Source organism: Micromesistius poutassou (assembly GCF_964030765.1).
Source record: "Micromesistius poutassou genome assembly, chromosome: 12".
NCBI classification, from domain to species: Eukaryota; Metazoa; Chordata; class Actinopteri; order Gadiformes; family Gadidae; genus Micromesistius; species Micromesistius poutassou.
The window spans coordinates 11,144,618-11,167,501 of NC_140282.1; the positions used below are offsets into that span (position 1 = coordinate 11,144,618).

General features: G+C 44.5%; 1 protein-coding gene across 1 annotated transcript in view; it reads left to right on the plus strand.

Moving 5' to 3' along the window:
• cemip (cell migration inducing hyaluronidase 1) overlaps window positions 1-22,034 on the plus strand; it is a gene marked incomplete at its 5' end in the record, with an annotated part of 56,784 nt that extends 34,750 nt beyond the window's left edge. Inside the window, 16 exons of the mRNA XM_084476338.1 lie at window positions 3,258-3,304; window positions 3,691-3,760; window positions 4,279-4,407; window positions 5,846-5,931; window positions 6,458-6,589; window positions 8,730-8,765; window positions 9,637-9,792; window positions 12,860-13,040; window positions 13,306-13,521; window positions 15,302-15,513; window positions 16,928-17,113; window positions 17,810-18,014; window positions 18,527-18,613; window positions 18,752-18,909; window positions 19,197-19,297; window positions 20,591-22,034. Coding sequence (XP_084332464.1) covers window positions 3,258-3,304; window positions 3,691-3,760; window positions 4,279-4,407; window positions 5,846-5,931; window positions 6,458-6,589; window positions 8,730-8,765; window positions 9,637-9,792; window positions 12,860-13,040; window positions 13,306-13,521; window positions 15,302-15,513; window positions 16,928-17,113; window positions 17,810-18,014; window positions 18,527-18,613; window positions 18,752-18,909; window positions 19,197-19,297; window positions 20,591-20,718 — 2,130 coding nt within the window. The 3' untranslated portion in view covers window positions 20,719-22,034. The remainder of the gene's footprint in view (window positions 1-3,257; window positions 3,305-3,690; window positions 3,761-4,278; window positions 4,408-5,845; window positions 5,932-6,457; window positions 6,590-8,729; window positions 8,766-9,636; window positions 9,793-12,859; window positions 13,041-13,305; window positions 13,522-15,301; window positions 15,514-16,927; window positions 17,114-17,809; window positions 18,015-18,526; window positions 18,614-18,751; window positions 18,910-19,196; window positions 19,298-20,590) is intronic.
• Window positions 22,035-22,884: the final 850 nt, after the last annotated feature.

Below are 22,884 nucleotides of genomic sequence, written 5' to 3' on the forward strand. Positions count from 1 at the left end.
CTCTCCCTCCCTCTCTCCCTCCCTCTCTCTCTCCCTCCATCTCTCTCCCTCCCTCTCTCTCTCCCTCCATCTCTCTCCCTCCCTCCCTCTCTCCCTCCCTCCTTCTCTGCTTCCAAGTGTGCAAGTAAAACCCCTAACTTTGAATCCAAGGTGAAGTCGCACTATATGCAGTATCCTACAAAATTCTGCTTAAACATCCTGGATCGCCGTGTTCTGTAATCATTTCCACATCCCATTGTCTTTGTTCGCTAACGGCCATTAACGAAGGAATCCCTTCTGTTGTCATCGGGTGTAATTATGCTAACAATGTTGACATTAGTTCCTGTGATTAATCGCTTCGTCGTGTTTTTATTCTTTCATCCCCGGCGGTTTCTTCGTTTCTCCCTTCTCCCGTCTTTCTCCCCGTGGGATATGCCGAACGTGTTGAATGGGAGTGCCGAGTCGAGCGGGAACAATATTCACGCCATTCATATTTATTACCAGTATCAGACTTGGGGGCTGGGTGCATATTAGATCAGATGGACGGGGGTTTAAAAATAGGACATGAGATCACAAATATTCCTTCAATATAATATTGTATGTGTGTGAGTATGTTGTGTGCTTGCCTGCAACCCATCTAGATTATTTTGATCCCTTGAAAATGATATATTAAATCCATATATTCAGGACACCTTAGACATAATTGAGATGGATATATGAGGTCGTAGCTCATTGAGATTATTCATGAGAGAATTATTATTTTTATATAACCCCCATAAACAAAAAAAATAATTCTCTCATGAATAATAATTAGTCAGACTCATCAAGATTAAACCCTTAAAAGACAATTCTAGACTGAATAACAGATTGCTGGATGTGGCTCAACATCGTCTCTGCACCTTTATCCTGACTTCTCCCCTTTTGCCGGAAAATCTCTGGATATGCAAATGGAAGTCAACCTAATTTCCCCGGATGCCCTCAGCCCCTTCCCTGTTGAGGTGTGGCAGCCAGACAACACCATGCGTTTGTCTAACAATGGAAAGAGACAGCATCAGAGCAATGCACGCCTAGCTATTCCAGATTACATTCGACCACGGCTCATTTAGCTTATTGAGGATTAACTAGTACACTGTTTCATATCGGCTCACAACTGCCAACCGGCCTGGAGTGCCAGGCTGTCGGTGGCAGGGGGTACCAATCTGTCCACGATTTGGATTTCTATTTCAATTCCTTGTATCGGTCAACAACATGGCCTGTGACCAACATGTTCATGTTCACTAGGGTATTGTAAGGTGTAATCATTTCATAATGTAAGGGGTTAGGGGTTACCGTAGCTCAAATGAACAACATTACTTGAGTTACTATGAACATTAGTAAATGATAACCAGACCATTAGTTAACTGGTAATTAACTGTGAGTTCATTGTAAGTTTATGGTCATTACTGTTCATTAATGGTAAATTATTGTAATCATATCGTTAAGTGCTTTTTTGAAGTTTGGTTGGTCGGCCTATATTCAATTTGTTTAATTCAAAAACATATTTATCATTGATGTCGCCTACTGCACCCCCTCAATTGTCACATTTTAATTATTCTCAATGGAGAAATATTGTGCAAAAAAACTGATAGCAAAATAGTACTATATGATAAATAAATACTGTATGATGATACTGTACATGGCATTAGCCCATGAATGTCTTAAGCATGCATGAATGTAGTTAGCGAGAGAAAAAGTAACCCAAGTGACTAAATAACAGAGTAGCCTGCACAGTGGATTGTGTAGAAGAGAGGCAACATCATTATGGAACCCAGAGGAGGGGAGGGCTACAAATTGCAGACTGAAATCTGTATTTGTGCAAACACTAACGGCAAATACATTTGGCACATCAGCACCATGCACACACACGTGTGTGTGTGTGTGTGTGTGTGTGTGTGTGTGTGTGTGTGTGTGTGTGTGTGTGTGTGTGTGTGTGTGTGTGTGTGTGTGTGTGTGTGTGTGTGTGTGTGTGTGTGTGTGTATTCCTCCCGGAATGAGCAAAACGATTTTCAAGCATTAATACCTTTTCTGAAATTATGTTAGGCAAACACACACACACTCACACACACACCCACACACATACACATACGCACCCACACACACACACACACACACACACACACACACACACACACACACACACTCACACTCACACACACACAAAACTCTTCCAGAAGAGCAGCTAGACAGACTGCTGTAGCACATAAGTGCACCTTCTTTTGAAACTGCAAATGACATTTCAACAGAGCTGGCACCTCCATATTTAAATATCAGATTTAGAGCAAACTGGAGTCTGGGGGGACCTGCATGTTTGCATAAACGTGCGCATGATGATGCTTCTTTACTTTGTGTTTATGTGGCTGTTTGTGTGTGCATGAGTGCGTGTGTGTGTGTGTGTGTGTTTGCGTGTGCACGTGAATGTGTGTGTGTGTGTGTGTGTGTGTGGGTGGGTGCATACATGTATGCATTTGTCATTTTGAGTGTGTGTGTGTGTGTGATGTGTGCATTTGCTGATTGTGTGTGTGTCCTGCATTCATTCCTCGTGTGTGTGTGTGTGTGTGTGTGTGTGTGTGTGTGTGTGTGTGTGTGTGTGTGTGTGTGTGTGTGTGTGTGTGTGTGTGTGTGTGTGTGTGTGTGTGCACAATAGCACGTCTACGTAGTTGTTGAAAGTTCAACTCAGGGCTCGCAATGGAACATTAATGGATAATGGGAGCAACAATGTCAGGGGCAGAGAGAGAGAGAGAGAAAGAGGGAGAGAGCAAGCGAGAGACAGAGCCATGTGAAAAGTAGGAAACAAACAGTGGAGCAGAATGGAAGAGGAGGCACAGGGTGATTTATTTCTTTTCATAATCCTTAAGCTTCTTATTAAAAAACACACAATTCGCTAACTTGTCTAACACACACACACACACACACACACACACTCATTCAAATACAGAAACCTTGAATGCAGACACACATAAACACACGCTCTGGTGTGTGTGTGTGTGTGTGTGTGTGTGTGTGTGTGTGTGTGTGTGTGTCTGTCTGTCTGTCTGTCTGTATATATATATATACTGTGTGTGTGTGTGTGTGTGTGTGTGTGTATGTGTTTGTGTGTGTCTGTGTGTGTGTTTGTGTGTACATCTCTGCCATGCACTCGCCTGCCCAGCTAACTTAGCTCCGCTTCAAATGCAATCATAGAATGCGCCATTCTCAAATAAGGTTTCTACTCAGATGTCCCATCGTTGCTTGCTCTGCAGACCGCCAGCAGCAACGTGTCTCTTCCACCGTTTGGTTCTGTGACCAGGTGTGGGGTTTTTGAATGTCCACCCATGACATTTGTTATAATAAATATTAAAATAAATGGAAACCCCTATGGTCATGTATGTTCAGAGTAGGATGAGACTGTTAGAGGTGAAGCTCTGCCTTGTTAGTCTGTTTCTGAACGGGATGGATGCTCCCGGCTCTACACACTGGAAGTGTGTGTCCGGCAGTCCTTGGTATTCAGGTTCTGTTTGCTGGGAAGGAGAGGAAGTGAGGGGAGGGGGAAAGGAAAAGAGAAAATGTAGGGCAAGGCATGCTTGCGAAATGTTAAAACAACTTTTTACTTTTCATTCAACCTTCCTCTCTCTCTCTCTCTCTCTCTCTCTCTCTCTCTCTCTCTCTCTCTCTCTCTCTCTCTCTCTCTCACAGTGCAACTTCAACTTTCTGGATCGCCAACCCCAATAACAACCTCATCAACTGTGCTGCTGCAGGCTCAGAGGTCAGTATATCTGTCTCTCCCCCTCCCTCTCCCTCGCTCTCTCTCTCCCTCTCTCTCCCCGTCTCCGTCTCCCTCTTTCTCTGTCTCTTTCCCTCGCCTGTTTCATCAACGCACCTTTGGGTCAGAGATTAATGGCTGTATGCTTCCATTAGCTTCTGAGTCAGACAAAAGATAGCTTGGGGTGAGGCTGTTGATGGGGTGGTGGTGCTTGGGGTGATGATATGGTGGTGGTGGTGGTGGTGGTGGTGTTTCTGTCTCCATACACCATGATAGAGGGAAAATTTTACTATGAGAATGCTCCCATTGTCAACTGGAGAATTCAGACAGACTTGGATTTAGAGGGAATACAGCGGTGGACATGTGGCTACAGCACAACAGTGGTCACAGATAGGTTTGTCATGTGCATGCAGGTGATATGTGTGTGTGTGTGTGTGTGTGTGGTTATGCTTGTGTGGTTGTTTATATGTGTGTGTGTGTGTGTGTGTGTGTGTGTGTGTGTGTGTGTGTGTTTTGTGCAGGAAACTGGATTCTGGTACCTTTTCCACCACGTTCCCACGGGGCCATCTGAGGGCATGTACTTCCCTGGACGCACGGAGCACACGCCTATGGGCCAGTTCATCAACAACAGGGCCCACTCCAACTACCGGGTGAGCCCCTCCCCCTTGCATCTGTGTGTGTGTGTGTGTGTGTGTGTGTGTGTGTGAGTGTGAGTGTGTGTGAGTGGTGAGTTCAAATTGGCGTGATTCATCCTCCAGTCCCGGTGAGATAAGGGCGAGGCGAGAGAAAGACACGATGCCGTGCAACAGTGAAATTATCTTTCACTGAACTGGAAGGACATTGGGTCCGCTGTTACTTTGCTTTAGACATTGAAGAATTCTGTGTTCCCCCGGTCAAAGTATATGTCCTCACACATATAAACAAAAACACACACACACACACACCTCGTCAGATTGGTAAGACAAGAATACACACTTTTTAAGAATTATACAATATTGCACCAGATTCCCTAGATCCGTTATGTTGTGAAGTAAAAAAAAAGTAAAAAGCTAATCTCATGCAATATCCTTTTTAAGCCATTAGCAGTTTTTTTGGGGCTGTCATGGGGTGATGAAGGAGAAGAAGGAGGCGGAAGAGAGAGGGATGACGACAGGGAGACAGAGGGGAGGACAGGGGGAGGACAGGGAGATGGGGGAGACAGGGAGCAGGACAGGGATAGAATGAGGGAGGACGGGAGGACAGAGGATTTATGGAGGAGAACAGGGAGATGAGGACATAGGGAGGTACATGGAGATACAGATGGAGACAGAGGGAGATAAAATGAGACGGAGAGAGGGGGGGGGAGACAGGAAGAAGGAAAGGGGTCAGTGGTCGTACTGATGAGCGTGGCAACATAGCTGAGGCTGGCGATTGGACGTCATCACTCAAATTAAAAGGAACAAATTGGACTTGAGTTCAAAAAGAAAGCAAGAGTGAGATAGAGTGTGAGTGCGAGCCAGACATACCAGAAAAGAGTAAGATTTATTAGGGGCTTGCGGAGAGGGAAAGTATTCCGCTTATCACTTACAATCTCACTCGCCCCAATTCCACCAGTGACTCCCTGAGGAGATACTGGGAGAATCGGCCCTTGAAAAAGAGTGGATTTTGGGGTGGGGGGGGGGGGGGGGAATCACTCCATATTGTTTCCTCCTCTTTGCCCAGTAGATATATATATATTATTTGTCGTCCGCCTAATAGATGCCATCACTCATGTCAGGCTCCCAATGGTGTCATGTGTTTGTCCCGTGGCGCCCAGTCGGGCCCATACTGGACGTCCTGGTTCAGACAGTTGGGACTTCGGCTGCTGGCGTCGTCCATATTGTACACAAATATGTTTTCTGAGTGTCGGAATTCCTGCAGTTGTTTTTGTGCTGATGGCCCGACCACACGTGCGTAAATGAGAAACACATCTTGTCACTTTCTCACAAATCAAATTGGTTTTACAGTCGAGAAGTGGCGCCGGCGTAATTAAGTCTGTGCTACTCGGCGCGCCGCGGCGTCAGAGGAAATAAACATAAATAAATGTTTGGTTTGTGTTTTCATCACCAGGCCGGGATGATATTGGATAATGGAGTGAAGACCACAAAGGCCAACGACAAGGACAAGAGGCCCTATCTCTCTCTGGTGGGAGCCAGGTCAGTTTCTCGACCTTGAGACCACCCAGCATCGTCTGAACTCTGCACACATCGCCCCCCACTCCGCCCTCTCCTCCCAGCCCACATGCCCCTCACTATCTCAGAGAAACTGGCTTCATGCCATTCCAAGTGTATTTTTTATAGCCCTTAACCACAGGTACAGTCTCAAAGGGCTTAACAGGCCATATATTACTGACACCCCCCCTGACCTAGCCCCCCAGAGAGCAAGAAAAAACTCCCTTAATTAGCAAGGAGAAATCTTGAGAAGTGCAATGGGTGCCATGATTGACATACAAACATACAGGTGCCATGATTGACATTCGATAAAGAATTCCATTCAGGCAAAATATTTTAAATTTAGTTTATAAAAGTAATATCTACAGTGATGGGGTGCTGACCGCCGTAACGAACGAAGACCAGATGTGAGTTTCAAACCAACCGGCTTTCTGCTACCACCGGGTCCTCAGCGATCATTCCCTTTTGCCTCTCCCTCTGTCTGTCTCTCCTCTGCTGGCTGGCCGTCCAGGTACGGCCCTCACGAGGATGCGGACCCCTTCAAGCCCCGAGTGCCCGCTCTCATCCACCACTTTGTGGCCTACAAGAACCAGGACCACGGGGCCTGGCTCCGCGGAGGGGACGTGTGGCTGGATGAATGCCAGTAAGCACAACATGCATGGTCTGATCCAGAGGGTGGAGGGAATCGATGGATGGATGAATGGGTTCATGGGTGGATACATGAACAGATGGGTGGATGCACGGATGATGGATGAATGGAAGGGCAAATTAAGTGATGCAAATATAGATTTATCAGTAAGTGGCAGTTTGATGAATGGGATGTTGCCCTGCCTCTGCTACAGCCATCGGGTTGGAGCAGATATAGCTGACACATCAGCCGTTATATGCTGCTATTCGTGATGGCGCAAATGCTCTGGGATTCACCCACATACAATGAAATGTCACGACCGAAAAGTGAATAAGTACGGTTTTGGGATTTATCGGTTGTTTTTCCCGTCTCTCACATAAATACTAGCTACTTATATTGCTATGATAGATGGCAAAATGAAAATAAAAACGTTATAATCATGCAATTTCGATAACTACGAATAGCCTACAACAAGCATTATATGTTGGGGTGCAGCTATTTTAACGTAATGGACGTTACGTTTACTTTACTGATAGCGTGAGCCTGCGGAACATTTTCAGACTCAAAAGGCGTGTCACCCACCAGGGAACAAGTGATGCAAGAAGAGAACGGTTGACAGTGTGTCTAAATATATCAATGACATTGCATAGATGTCATAGCAGGGGAATCACAGGCAGCATATTGCATCAGGATTGGGCTGCACTCAGTTATTCCAGTGCAGCAGTATAGACACTGTGATCAAATAGCTGTTATCGCTTATGTCGAGGCCCTGCCACACTGGATCAAACAGACTGCATAGTGGTCTCCACCCGTGTGAAAGATTTTCAGTATTTTACACTATTTTGCCCGATGAGCTCTCTCTCTTGTCTAAACTGACATGCCCAAGTAAACCCAGAATAGCTGTACATCTCCCGGGTCTGCTTGCACGAGGTTGGCATCCATAGGTGGATAACAGGCTGGGTAATCAAAATATCAGGGAAGTTGTTAGTATCAGCATTTCAGAGTCCACATAAACGAGTAAATAAACAAGGCTTTTTACTGCTTTGTCATTTAGCAGACGTATTCAGGTAAATCCAGACGCAGGTCCTGAAGGATAGGCAGGTGGTTCAGTCGTCTCGCTCAAGGAACGAGCTGGAACGAGCTGACAATTGGGACTGAACCCGGTACATTTACTGAGTATACTTTGCATACTAAGTGTACTAAGTAGTGTGCGAAGAGAGGTTCCATAATCAGATGCTGTATGGAAATTGATATACGGTGTGTGTTTAGGGTTTCTGCCTCGTTCAAGTGATGCGTACCCCGTAATTAGTGTTAATTATTGAGCCAACCCCCCTCGGCTCCACATATAGCAGGGGAAGCTGTGTACATGGGTTGTTTGTTTTCGTGTACATTAGCAGGCAGGGGGGGAGAAGTTAAGGGACTAGGGAGGACACAGAAAAGTTGGTTTCATAGAAAACTAAAATATTCTCCCCCAATCTCGCTCGCTGACCTTCAGCTGCCAATCACAAAGTTATTTCAATGTCACAACTCAATATGAGTTTCTTATATTGATATTTGTTCCCCTCCTTGGTGCATAAAAAGTCTGTCCTGGTCTGTTAGTGGAATTCACTATCTCAAGTGATCCACCTTCTGCAGGTCATTGACAAAAACCTTTTTCTATCCTGCATAGAAACAATGATGCAACTGTATAACTATTGAACGATATAGAACCGTAGTATGTTTCTTTCCAAAATAGAATATTCCAAAATTCTATATTGTTGTTTTTCAGGTTGTTGTTGTTTCAGGTAGATAGCGAGTGTGGGCATGTCTTTGAACATGCAACATTATTACAAAACCTTAGGGATTTGTTCCTTTGGGATAACTTTTTCAAATGCCATTGAATGCCATTTTTCAAATGCCCTCTCTCCATCTCGCTGTCTCTCGCATACCCTCGCTCTCTGTGCTGCACAATATGTGTTCCATTCACATGTGTGTGTTTGTAGCTATTCCTGAGTGTAGGCTGAGAAAGTGACATTTGTCACCCCAATGTATGAGGGAGGAAATCTCCCTCTCTCTCTATTTTTCTCTGTCTTTCTCTGTCTCTCTCTTTCTCTCACACATTGTATTACTCTCTTAACCCCTCTATTAACCAAACAACCCTCTCCTTTCTGTTTAGGTTTGCTGATAATGGCATTGGTCTCACTCTGGCCAGGTAAGAACCTCCCAGCTCCCCCCAGCCATTCATCAGTGTTGTATTTCTGTGTTCTGACTCTTGTTTGTATTGGCTGGTTGCAGTGGGCCTGCGATGATAATTGGATCCGGATAAGGCTGTGCTCTGGTTCCATTGGGACAGAATGTGGTTTCAGGAAGAGAGGACAAAATACTTTCTATGAGTCGAAATGTCATCAGGGCAGGAATTGGCATGGGGTACAAAAGCAAAGCGTTTTCCTGAGAAAGAAAACTAAAATCGTTACTGAAATACCGATAGAGAGTTCAAACATATACACCTGTATATACACATCTTATGTGAAAATTCAGACAGACAGCAAACATAACAGAATAGCAATGAGGCACTCAAGTTGACCCAAGTCAATTCAATACATCCAATACATAACTCCCACAGCAATTCTAAAACCATTTTCCTTCCTACAATAGAATAAGCAACAATGATGTTGGCCCATACTCTGAGCCAGACAGGCCTTGTCTGCATCTCATTAACGATAAGAAGCTACAGATTCAGAGTTACTTTTATGACTATCTTATTGTACATAATAAATAAATAGAGTAAAATTCTTAGGCTTGGTTCCTCAACAGTCACATAGCAGCAACAATACAAGATAAAGTAAATAAAGATATGTAAAAATATATGCATGTATGTAAAAATATGTAAAAAAAATAAATAAAAAGTAAGTAGCAGTGTAGATCACAGTAATAAATAATAATAATTATATATAATTATATATATATATATATATATATATATATATATATATATATATATTATAATAAAGTAAGTAATAAGAGGTAGAGAAGCTACTGCTGAACCTGACCCCACCTGACCATCGACCCTCTCGTCTCTGCAGCGGGGGGACGTTCCCAGACGACGACGGATCCCGACAGGAAGTGAAGAACACGCTGTTTGTCGGGGAGAGCGACAACCACGGCACAGCCGAGCCAGACAATCGTGTCTGGGGCACCGGAGGGGCGGACCTGAGCGGCCGAACCATGCCCCGTGGACTGTGAGTGGTCACCGCGTTACATGGTCCCGCCCTGTTGCCCCGAGGCAAGACCAGCAGACCCCTCGCATTTCGCTTGAGTACATCCGGCCAATCCGGTTGTCTCCCTGGTGAAAGCTGAATGTTGAAGGACAGTACAAGAAAGACACTGCAAAGGAAGAGTGGGCTACCGTCTATATTATTATTATTTATAATAATAATAATAATAATAATAATAATAATAATATACTATATATTAGTTTATTTCCAGCCAATAGAAATGTGTAAAGAAAAACTAAGCTAAGAAAAACTCCAGTTACAACACATTTTTCTCACGTTAACAATGTAAGATATTGGTTTCCACAATGTGCTGGTAGAAAGGGTAAAGGGAGTGCATAAGCTGTCTCCGTTTCAGTGTATCGGTCACCAACAACATGCACTCGGCCTGACCCCCAGAAACAAGAGTTAGTTAGTGGGGAGGAGATCTGACCAGAGAGTAGTTTAAAGGTGAGGAACTGTTGATGAGTCCCTGGGACGCCCGCTACACCACCACCACGAGAGAGAGAGAGAGAGAGATACTGTAAACACCGGGCCGCAGCCAATACATACTTTCTCCTGCATGGTGCAATGTTTGAAGATAAGCACATTCTTCTCCAAACCGCTGTGGAGAAGTGAAAACACTTAGCAAGATGCTTGGCTAATTATACCAATTTTACGTTCACCGGACAGCGAGAGCCTCTTGAGGTGTCTTTGACTCTAGTACAGAAACAGAGACAGAGAACTTCTAGTTATTCTGCAATTTCATTACCAAATGAAATCATAACATGACATTTACTGATCAGTAATACAATTAGGTGTTTTTAAATCAAAAGCGTTAAGTGAGTGAATGAGTGGAAACTATGAGGAGATGGACAAAGTATTTGGGAAAATAGTTTTTTTTAGGAGAAAACACATAGAAAAGACAATAGAACACATATAAAAGACAATAGAAAAGAGCCTGACAGAGAGAGATACTAGACAGGCATTTTAAAAAGGAACAAACATGCTGGGAGCAGAACCTTAAGGACCCGTGGACTGTGAGTGGTCACCGCGTTACATGGTCCCGCCCTGTTGCCCCGAGGCAAGACCAGCAATTGGACGTCTTACCGGCCCCTCCCCCTCGCATTTCGCTTGAGTACATCCGGCCAATCCGGTTGTCTCCCTGGTGAAAGCTGAATGTTGAAGGACAGTACAAGAAAGACACTGCAAAGGAAGAGTGGGCTACCGTCTATATTATTATTATTTATAATAATAATAATAATAATAATAATAATAATATACTATATATTAGTTTATTTCCAGCCAATAGAAATGTGTAAAGAAAAACTAAGCTAAGAAAAACTCCAGTTACAACACATTTTTCTCACGTTAACAATGTAAGATATTGGTTTCCACAATGTGCTGGTAGAAAGGGTAAAGGGAGTGCATAAGCTGTCTCAGTTTCAGTGTATCGGTCACCAACAACATGCACTCGGCCTGACCCCCAGAAACAAGAGTTAGTTAGTGGGGAGGAGATCTGACCAGAGAGTAGTTTAAAGGTGAGGAACTGTTGATGAGTCCCTGGGACGCCCGCTACACCACCACCACGAGAGAGAGAGAGAGAGAGATACTGTAAACACCGGGCCGCAGCCAATACATACTTTCTCCTGCATGGTGCAATGTTTGAAGATAAGCACATTCTTCTCCAAACCGCTGTGGAGAAGTGAAAACACTTAGCAAGATGCTTGGCTAATTATACCAATTTTACATTCACCGGACAGCGAGAGCCTCTTGAGGTGTCTTTGACTCTAGTACAGAAACAGAGACAGAGAACTTCTAGTTATTCTGCAATTTCATTACCAAATGAAATAATAACATGACATTTACTGATCAGTAATACAATTAGGTGTTTTTAAATCAAAAGCGTTAAGTGAGTGAATGAGTGGAAACTATGAGGAGATGGACAAAGTATTTGGGAAAATATTTTTTTTTAGGAGAAAACACATAGAAAAGACAATAGAAATGAGCCTGACAGAGAGAGATACTAGACAGGCATTTTAAAAAGGAACAAACATGCTGGGAGCAGAACCTTAAGGACAGGTGTTTGGGAGAAGAAATATTGTAATTGCTCACTGCTGAGGACATGACAAGAGGCTGGTTATTTGTGTGCAACCCATGGTGATTGAAATCACCTGGTGGCAATTCCAACCATACAGCAACAGCGATTGCAAGTGTTCTGTGATCTGCGTGGTTGGACTTGTATCACTCTTAAAAGTGAATCATACTCAGTCAGCTGTCTCTTTTCCATCACAGCACGAGTGAAATGGCTCTTTGGGGCTGCTTGAGGATAATGAGTGTGTGTGTGTGTGTGTGTGCCAGGCGTGTGTGTGCCTGTGCGATTGTGCGACAAAAAAGGACAATGGCTGTAGCACAGACTTGGTTCATATCTGAACGTTCTTTTGTGATTTAGGTTATTGAAATGCACATATTGCACAATACTGCAATCTTTTAAGAACATTAATGCAGATTTTTTTGCATAGAAACTCAGGAAACTTTTCCCCACACTCACCTTTCTCCTCTCTTGGCTGCATTCTGTTTCCCTTCTGGGAGAGAGAGAGAGAGAGAGAGAGAGAGAGTGTTTACAAATCAGGGAACTGGAATGTGTTCAGGAAAGCTATCATCTCCTGCCTGCTTGGCACAACCCAACCGAAAAATACTGGTGCAATGTCTCGACTGAATAGCAAACGTTCTGGTGTTGTTTCATGTATCCTAACCAGTGGCTGTCTGACCTGCTTGGGGTTGTCTCGATGAACTGTGACTGTTCAGCACACCTGCTGGTCCATATCCCTCCCACCAGCCGTGTCTGGCTGCAGGCTGTGAACTTTGAGAGGCACTCCTTCAGAGACACTTGAGGAGAGAGGAGGAGAGAGACAGAGAGAGAGAGAGACCAAGCTCGAGTGTGCAGTCTTTTCCAAACTGCTGAAAGAAAGCCCTTTTATTATTAATATTTTAAAGTGTATATTGTTCTTCATTCCTGCGTGTGTGTGTGTGTGTGTGTGTGTGTGTCCTGCAGCGATTTCCCCATCCGAGGCATGCAGATCTACGACGGCCCCATTAAAGTCCAGAACTGCACGTTCCGGAAGTATGTAGCGCTGGAGGGACGACACACCAGCGCCTTCGGCTTCAGACTCAACAACTCGTGGCAGAGCTGCCCCAACAACAACGTCACAGACATCACCTTCGACAACGTGCCGGTGAGTGTGTCCTCAATCGGCTTAGGGAGGGAGGGAGGGAGGAAATGGAGAAGTGAGGTAGGGAGTGAGAGGAACAGGAGGTAGGGAACGATGGAACAACAGAGGGAGGGATAGATGGAGTAAATAGGGACGGGAGGACAGAAGGGGAGAGGGAAGGAGAGGGAGAGGAGACAGGAAAGAAGGGGGAAAAAATGTGGAAAGGAATGACTAGAATGATGATGGACTCCCCCCCTCACACGCCCCCCTCCGTCCTTACCTCTGACAGATCACATCACGGGTGTTTTTCGGCGAGCCCGGTCCCTGGTTCAGCAAGATGCAGATGGACGGAGACAAGACCACCATCTTCCACGACGTGGACGGCTCGGTCAGCGAGTACCCCGGGGCCTTCCTGGTGAAGGAAGACAACTGGCTGCTGCGCCACCCCGACTGCATCGACGTGCCTGACTGGAGGGCGGCCATCTGCAGCGGCCACTATGCCCAGGTGAGGGAGGAGCACGCCAACACACACACACACACACACACATGCATACGCGCACACAGACACATGCACACACACACACACACACACACACATACATACACACACACACACACACGCACACACACATGCACATGCATACACACACGCACATGCACACATACACACACACACACACAGACAGCGTGTTAATGCATACACACATGCACTGACTAATGCATATGCACATAGACACATTCATAAGAAAATATGGATTAATACACATGCACACACTTGCAGTAACGCCTAGGAACACATACACACATGTGCACACACTCGCCCTAATGCACACACAAACACACATCACACGCATATGCACACAGATCTAGCTCTCGGCATCGCTCAGTTGAAAAAACTGTTGAATTCCCAAAACATATTGGTACTGCTTGTCCGAATATATTATGTGGCGTAAATAAATACAGTACTACGTCAATGGAAAAGAAGGCAAAACCTAAGCATAGAAACTCATCAAAAGGCATGGCGAGTTAATTTATGGCTGCAGAGCTTATCGACCAGCCGGAGGTAACACAAACGGGAAGGCGGCATGGGCTTTTAGCTCATGCAATTAAAAAAAAGTTATTGAAATAAGGGTTACGAGCGGTTAATATCCAATTATCACAAGCGACATTTCTAACCGGTATGATTCCAAGCTACCTCTCATGGATGTCAGATGTCATCGCTTACCAGCACAACAGACTAGGATACATTACCCTTGGGTCAAACAAAAGCGTTTGCTAAAGCCAAATGATTTTATTGCCAGCATGCAAACTGGAAATAAAATGACAGTGGATGCCTACGGGATGTTAAAACACTGGCTGAATAATTTTAAAGCTATGTGTGCTAATTGTACAGATGGCAGTTAAATGTAGCCCAGAGAATACTTCTTCAAAGGGTGAAGCAATCAATTAAAATGGCATTGTTAAGCGCATCAAGACATATTACAATTGAAACAAAAGCGTACCAAACTGCATCCGACGTACACACAGATGACTCCACCTTTCCTGTTTTCTCTCCTCACCTCAAATTATGAATTATTTTGTATTTAATGTTTTAGACTGAGACTCAGTGTTTCAATGACACTGACCTTTGTGATTTAATTAATTAAGTGAAATACAAGTTCACCATGAGTGAACTTGTATCTAGGGATTCCATTCACCAAACACTTCATTTTTTGTGTTTGGTTTACTTATTAAACTGCGTCTCAGAATGTTAGGCACGCCAACGAACCTTGCTTCTCTCTGATTGGCTGAGATTGCATTTGGTTTTGTCTCATCCATGTGGTTGAATTTTAGTGTTGGGTTAGTCCTACTGTTGATAGATTAACCTTCAAATTACTTCATGAGTAGAAGAAGGTTGGCTTTATAGTGCTTTATCAAATGCCACACATACCGACACCCCACAGAACCAAAGACCTCTTGTGTTAAGCGGCTGCAAGGAAGAAAAAAGCTCACTTCATAACCAACTGAATCACTGAATAAAGTTCTAACTAACCATACTTGCACATTACAAATATCTTGTTTCCCACATGGGCATTATTTTAGTGTTCTGTATTATGAAACGCTGTCATACAGCCTTGTGGTCTGTGGGCTGCACTTTCAGACGGCAAACCGCAACTTCCACAAATCAACATGTATTCCTCTATTAAATATTCATAGCGGTTGATCTGGGCGTTGATGGGCTACAGCGTTGGACACAAGGATAGAAGGATGTCTTAATGATACGCTGTGCTATGGTGTGGTTCTAGATCTACATCCAGACCCGCAACCCGGCCAACCTCAACATGCTGATGGTGAAGAACGAGTACCCGGACCGCCCGCTGGCCCTGGAGGGCGCGCTGGGCAAGAGGAAGCACTACCAGCAGTTCCAGCCTGTCATCACGCTGGCCAAGGGCTACACGGTCCACTGGGACCAGCCTGCGCCCGCGGAGGTCACCGTCTGGCTCATCAACTTCAACAGGTCGGAGATCATGCATTGGAAAGGGGGTGATCGTTTGTTTTGAAAGACAGGATAGTGCAACCAGGATAGGCCGATGTTATTTAAAAGACAGGATAGTCAGACCAAGATAGGTTGACCGTTTGGTTAGAAGACAAGATAGTCCAACCAGGATAGGCCGACAGTTTGATTCAAAAGACAGGATAGTCTGACCAGGATAGGCCGTGTGGTGGGAATTTTTGGACTACGTCAATCGTTTCTGTATAAACTGTTAAGAATAAAGAGTCATCCGAACTTATAACAATTAGGCAAATTTAATCAAGTAATAAAACCTAAAACAGCATACAACAATACAACAATCCAAGATCTCAGATGGGAGTCCGCCCTGCGTCTCTCCAAGAGCTCTGCAGGTAGAAGTCCAATGCATTGGCAAAAGCAAGGGCTTCTTATACAGTGTTGTCAGGATGCTGAGAACAGCTCTGCCCCCCTCCCCAATAAAACCATAGTATTGGTTAATCAGATGGTAAGCTATCGATGCACCTCCTCAGGATGTCATAAAGGGCCATGTGGCCAAGCCTAATCAGTTGGAGCCCTGGCACATACCAATAAAGGGCAGTTAGAGAAACAGAATGTGAAAATTCACTGTGAGTCCCCCGATGGATAAATTCATTGGATAAATTCAATGGTAAGCAGCCTTGTCCTTCAGATAAGGTCCGGTCAATTTAGTGTCAGTATAGCCCTGTGCTGATGCTCAACTTAATTACTATTTTGACATAATGCACCACAGAAATACTTTCTGTCACTTTGCACTCAACGCCCAACATTCTCTTCCAACACGGGCTGTTTTGTGGCTCCCTACTTTATAATTTGCTAAACACAGACAGACATCTCACGCCCTTTCACTAGTCACTGTGACCTCAGCCCACCCTGGCATGGCAGGCCATGTCTCAGTTTAACAGCAGCATAATGTGACTATGCCTCTGTGCTCCAAAAGATCGAGAGAATATTAAATGCATCTCTGTCGCCACCTACTGGTCAAATATAGGAAAAGCAAGCAAAACTGTTGAACTGCTGTAAGAAAAACGATGTTTGTTTTAACAAGCACAGAAAATCGAATAATTTTCGATTAATTCGGAAACATTTCAATGCTACATGAAATCAATCGAATTCAGACACTTTACCTACTGATTAGTTCAATAATCAAATTCCTTGAATAATAATGTTTTTTTATGGTATAACTAATTGAGTGAGTATTCATAGGATTAAGGTAATAATTATTATTTCCCATTAGTATTAATGTATTATATTTCAAAATCAAACTTATTCTTATTATAGGTGCCATAGGTTCAATTAAAGTAAATTATTAATGTAGGTAATACAGTCACCAACGCTGTACTTGTTCTGAATGAGTGATTGATTGAACTTGCACGGTTTCCAGGAATGACTGGATCAACGTGGGCTTCTGCTACCCACAAGGCACCACGTTCACCATCCTCTCCGACATCCACAACCGCCTGTCCAAGGAGACACGCAAGACGGGCGTGTTCCTGAGGACCATGCAGAGGGACAAGGTCAACCACTCCCACCTGTCCAGAGGCTACTACTACCTGGAGCCAGACACAGGGTGAGAACACCTGTCTGCCTGTATGTCTGGATTGTTTTAGCACAAAAAGCTCTTAGTTAGAGTGACTTTGTGACTTTGACTTTGACTTTGACTTTCAGTTAGCCTCATTGCAATCTTTTTTTTCCATTGCCAAAATATATAAGAAGCTTTAACAAGTTTTTTTGTTTTGTTAAAGTTTGAAATTTTCTTAAAATGTTGCCTGTCGATCGCTCTGAGAATTTATGAGGAAGAAAGGCAGGCCTCTCAATCTGTCTGTCTGTCTATATTTTTGCCTGCCTGCCTGCCTCTTTTTTCTCATAGCTTCAATCCCAGAGGGATCCATAGGCAACTTGACAAAACAATTTCAAGCTTTGATGAAACATATGTTCTTGGCCAAAAAAAAAAGTATTGCAATGTGGCATACTCATCAAATCGAACTTATCAGGCGCTTTTTGTGCAAAACAACATCAAGTGCTTGCCAGTAGCGAACCGTTCCTGAACCCCACATAAAGCCGTCAAAGGAAAAATGCATTGTTTTTCTTTTAAATACAATCTAGTATTGTTAGTATTGATTGTAGAACAATCCGTTCTACAAACAAATATAAGTAAACTCAAATTCTCAACTCAATAACTTTTACTTTGTAAACCTCAGCCTGGACTCTGTTCAACCCCACCCCCACCCCTCCCCCACGTCTCTCTCTCCCTGTTTCCCTGTAGCCTGTTGTTCATCAAGGTGAAGGCCCACAACGACCGCGAGAGCTTCGCCTTCTGCTCCGTCAAGGGCTGTGAGAGGGTCAAGATCACAGCCGTCATCCCCAAGGGCAGCCCCCCCAGTAACTGCATGGTGCGGGCCTACCCCCGGCACGCCGAGCAGCCCATCGTGGACGTGCCCATGCCCAGGAAGCTGCCCAATGCCAGGCTGGTATGAGACCACCATAGAGCAGCTACAAAAGGGTTCATGGGGAGCAGGTGGAGGTGGTGGTGGTGGGAGAGGGTGGCGGGGATGAAGGAGGTGGTGGAATTGATGGCCTTCTGAGAAAGGGGTGGTGTACGTGATGGGGGTGATGGTGTTGTGAGAGAGGGTGGTGTACGTGAGGGGGGTGATGGTTGTTGTGAGAGAGGGTGGTGTACGTGATGGGGTGATGGTGTTGTGAGAGAGGGTGGTGGACATGACGGGGTGATGGTGTTGTGAGCGAGGGTGGTGGACATGACGGGGTGATGGTGTTGTGAGAGAGGGTGGAAGAGGTGCTGGCGATTGGATATGGTTGTTCATGTTTACAACCGGTCAATAGATTGATTGATTCACTGTTCGATTGTTTAATTTTCAACCATTTATGTGAAAAGGCGAAGGGCGTGTTGGGGACAAGATCAGTAGAAATGGTTAGAAAATGATTCCATTTCCCCAGTACTTCAACTTCCTCTCCTTCTTCTCAGCACACACCAGAACACTTCCTGGAGATCAAAATGGAGTCCTACAACACTCGCTTCTTCCACCTCAAAGAGGACTTTGCCTACACTGAGGTGACTATCTCTCCTGTCTCTGCAGTTAAGATTTGACCAATGACGCATTTTACAGCCTTATTTTGAAAACATGTGGCAAGCCACCTTCTGCAAGAACGCTATCCTTAATCTTGACGCTTGATCCTGATTGGATGACAGCTGAATGGCAGGAAGCTATACCAACCGGAGGACGGGGTGATGCTGACCATAGTGGACGGCCACGACGGTAGGCTGGTGGAGACTAAGAGCTTCAGGAACTCCATACTGCAGGGCATCCCCACACAGCTGGACTCGTACGTCTCTGGGCTGGCCGATGGGTAAGGAGCCAAGTCAAACTAGACGCGAGCATGTGTCACACACTTGTATCTGAAGAGTCTGACAGAACCATGAGGTTGTACATTCTTCCCCAGTTGGACTGACGGCTTCGGGTCACGGGTTAGGTTAAGGGTTAGGTTAAGGGATAGGTTTAAGGGTTCCGGCATGATCTGGTGGCATCAGAAACAAAACTGGTATGGTCCAGGGTATTTATAATGTAATTCAATATATATTTTAGATAGATGTGTATATTTTCTATTCATATTCCCTGTCCACTGTGTTTCTTCAGCTCCGTCGTCATCGTGACATCTAAGGGTCGGCTGGTGACCAAAGGAGCCTGGACCAAAGCCTTGGAGAGACTTGGTGTGGACAAAAGTTTGAAACTGAAAGGTAACCTTTAGCTTCAGTCAGAAAGACATCAACTACTACCTTAGGAACCGAAAACTCAAACATATACCTGCTGTTATACCAGACGACCACTAGGTGGCAGTGTTGCTACAAGGTTATTATGAAGGACTTTATTCCATTGTCTAGAAAAAAAGAAGCAACAATTTTACTTAAGCAGCTGAGAGAGTAATTTGGGACACGATTGGGACCCACCATTTCTCCCATTTTGACCACCATACGGACCCACCACACACGCTTAAAACGTGTTCAGATTCTAAATCGATACCAAAATAACCACTCATTCAGTACTTTATATGTGCTTGGCTTGTGCGTATGTACGTGCATCTCTAGGGGTCCATGCATATCAGCTGCGCCACATGCTTGGTTTGCACATGTGCGTTCACACGTGTGCGGGGCACATGCTTCAGCAGCAGGGTCTCTGTGCGCAGTGGCCCAGGCCCCTACCCCTTCCCCTTTGTGTTGCTCAACACCGACACAGGGTCTCCCACCACTCCTCCACTCGGTCCTACAACTCTCCGGTTCAAATGAGGAGGCCCACATTCCACACATACATCCCATATTCAGTCAGAGGACCGAGAGCCGCTGATCGTGGGGGCTGGAATGGGTCAAACAAATGTGCGTTCCGTTTGCGTGTGGGTGTGTGTGTGTGTGTGTGTAGCTTTTCCTGGGTGGAGGCTGAGAAAGTGACATTTGGGCCAATGTATGAGTACATCTCTCTCTCTCTCTCTCTCTCTCTCTCTCTCTCTCTCTCTCTCTCTCTCTCTCTCTCTCTCTTGCAATCTGATATCACAACGGCTGTTGCAAATCTTCCCATTGACTTTTCACTAGAAACACTTTCCTCTTGCTTTGTCTCTACGTTTAATTATAATAAAGGCAAAATTGAAAGAAATATTTATTTTGTTGCACTAAAAATAAGTTAGAGTTTGGCGTCATGGCGGAGCTATTTCTCATTTTAAGGTATCCATCACATTGCTAAAAAGCAAACTTGGTCCCAGGAGGCAGAGAGAGAGAGATGCAGTACCGTTACATGTTTCCAATTTTGCTTCATCAAAAAACGCCCTATTTCTTTTACTTGTTGTTATTCCTCCTCTTAACTGATGTAGGCCCAAACAGCTCACAGGAAGTGAGAGATCGGTAAACTGTAGGAGGAACCACAGCTGACTGGATGCTAGCCCATAATAATCAGCCTCCTAGTCTAGCTGCAAAATGAGGAATGAATTCATCCTTTATTTCTCTCTTCCCCCTTCCTCCATCCCCCCCCCCCCCCCCCCGCAGATAAGCTGGTGCTGGTGGGCTTCAAGGGTCCGTTCCGCCCCGACTGGGTGCATGTGGAGGTGGGTGAGGACAGGGTGAAGATCCACCAGGTCTTGCCCATCCCAGTGGTGCAGAAGACCAAGCTATGAGAACCCTGACACGTCTGGTCTCAGGGGGGGGTGGTAATCGGCTATAGACTATATCGCTAATATTCACACAGAAGCACGCACACTTACACAAGAGACATGGCAATGTGAACATGCACACTTACATAGTAGACAAGACAAGGCTGCAAAGCGGCATCAAAATCACTAAAGACCCTAATACTGCCGACACCGTGGGATCAAGGGTCATGGACTCGGGGAGGATTTCAATAGAGAACCGAGCACTGCCCGATTCGAACCGTGACTTTGCCACTCTCTCCCCCCCCCCCCCCTGCCCCACACCTCCCACTAGCCCACTTCCATCGACCACACACAGGGAGAGGAATCAAACTAGTCTGGGGGAGACCGGGGCTAGACGCATGCATATTACCTGCTAAATGACCAACATCCGCTTCTTGTGCTGAGTTACTTTTCTTTTTTTTTTTTTCTTTTTTTTCCTGTGTCATGTAAAGAAGAAGACAAAAAAAAACCTTCGCCGTCAAGTGGTTTTTCAGCTGTACTTTGATTGTGGATTTGTTAAAAGTATGTGAAAACAAAGATCCAAAAATAGTTATAACCCAGAACCATTCCTTGTTTTGCATCCCCCATTCAACCCCCTCTTAACACCCCACATGGAGTTGTGTTCCCCCCCCCACCCCCCCTCAGCCCGGCCCGGCCCTATCTCACCACTCCCTGGTGCTCTGAGCACTGGATTGATGTTGTTGTGATGTTCTCCTCTCGTGCTCGCATCATGTCAGTGTTTGCGGGGTTCACCTTGAAAATTAATTTTAAAAAGAAAAGGGTGACAAAGACAGCAAAAGTCCGCTGATTTGCCAACACCATCTGGCGTACACATATATGTGTAATTCTCCTCCGAGTTCAAAAGCAAGGGAAGAGTTTGTTAAAATCCGGCATGGACGTCCAAAAAAATAATGGATGCTTTTCCCTTGGCCGAAATAGCTGGTCTTTTTTCGGAGGCTGTAGCAGTTAGTGTTTTGTATGTTAAATGTGTTTTTAAGATTCCACAGATTGATAACAGAGATATATTTTATACTTATTTATTGTACAGACACAACGGATAACAAATATAGAAGGGGCATCTTTTAAGTTGTAATGTATTCTTGTCCTATATTGTATGTAATAAAGAACTGATATAGCTCTACCTAACTGCATTCAAGCCAGCATATGGTACCATTGGTATTGTCCATGACCTGTTAATCTGTTCCAAATGGATGTGTTGTATATGTGACTTTGGCTTGTACAGTGATGAATCCAAACGACTTTAAATCTTCAAAGACAAAAAAAGCGCCTTTTGTACAGAAATAAAAGATGGTAAATCAATCGCAATGTCTGGGTGTCGTTTTATCAGAAGAATACATGAAAGGAGAGCACACTTTATCCTCGTTTATGTTGCCCAAGTGGTTCCTTCATTCTAAATCAAAGCGATCTTGAAAACGTTCCAGGGCCGCTTTAAATCATCTCAAATAATTGTGCCTTGTTTTAGTTGGCTGAGAGGGAAACTTCTGGAAGTTTTGAATACAAATTGGATTCCTTTAGATGCTGGACAATTGGTTCCCAGTGTGTGTGTGTGTGTGTGTGTGTGTGTGAAAGGGTGTGTCTCCCTGGCCCATTATAAATCATTGTGGAATGCTGTGCTCGGCTCACATGCTGAGGAAGTTATGGGGAAAAGACCCTGTAAAAGAAAACCCATTAAGGTCCTTCTAACAGTTAATGTTTCCGCAATGCTTTCCCTTGTACGGCTTTTAAATGCTTCTGAAGGCCAACACTAAATCATCAGTGGGTCATGAGGTATGCTGGTTACTGGTTTGCTTATTCTGGTTTGGAGTTGAGCAAAAATAAATACTATGAATAATATGTCCATGTTCTTGAGCAGACGCACATCATGAGCAAGCCACTGTTGGGTCTTGTGTATATTTGTATATCTGTAGCACACAAAATGTGCAAGTTCTCTTGACTTTTGAGAAAGCCATGTTGTTTGAAAGTAGTAACAATTGGTCCCAGTACAATAACAATTAGCAAGACTATCACTATATAGTCATCAGCAACTTTTATCCAACGCAACGCCATCTTGCTTATGGGTGGCTACTATAGACATTGGGAATACAACTCAGTACCTTTTAGATCAGATTTTCAGATGTAAGATTAGATTTA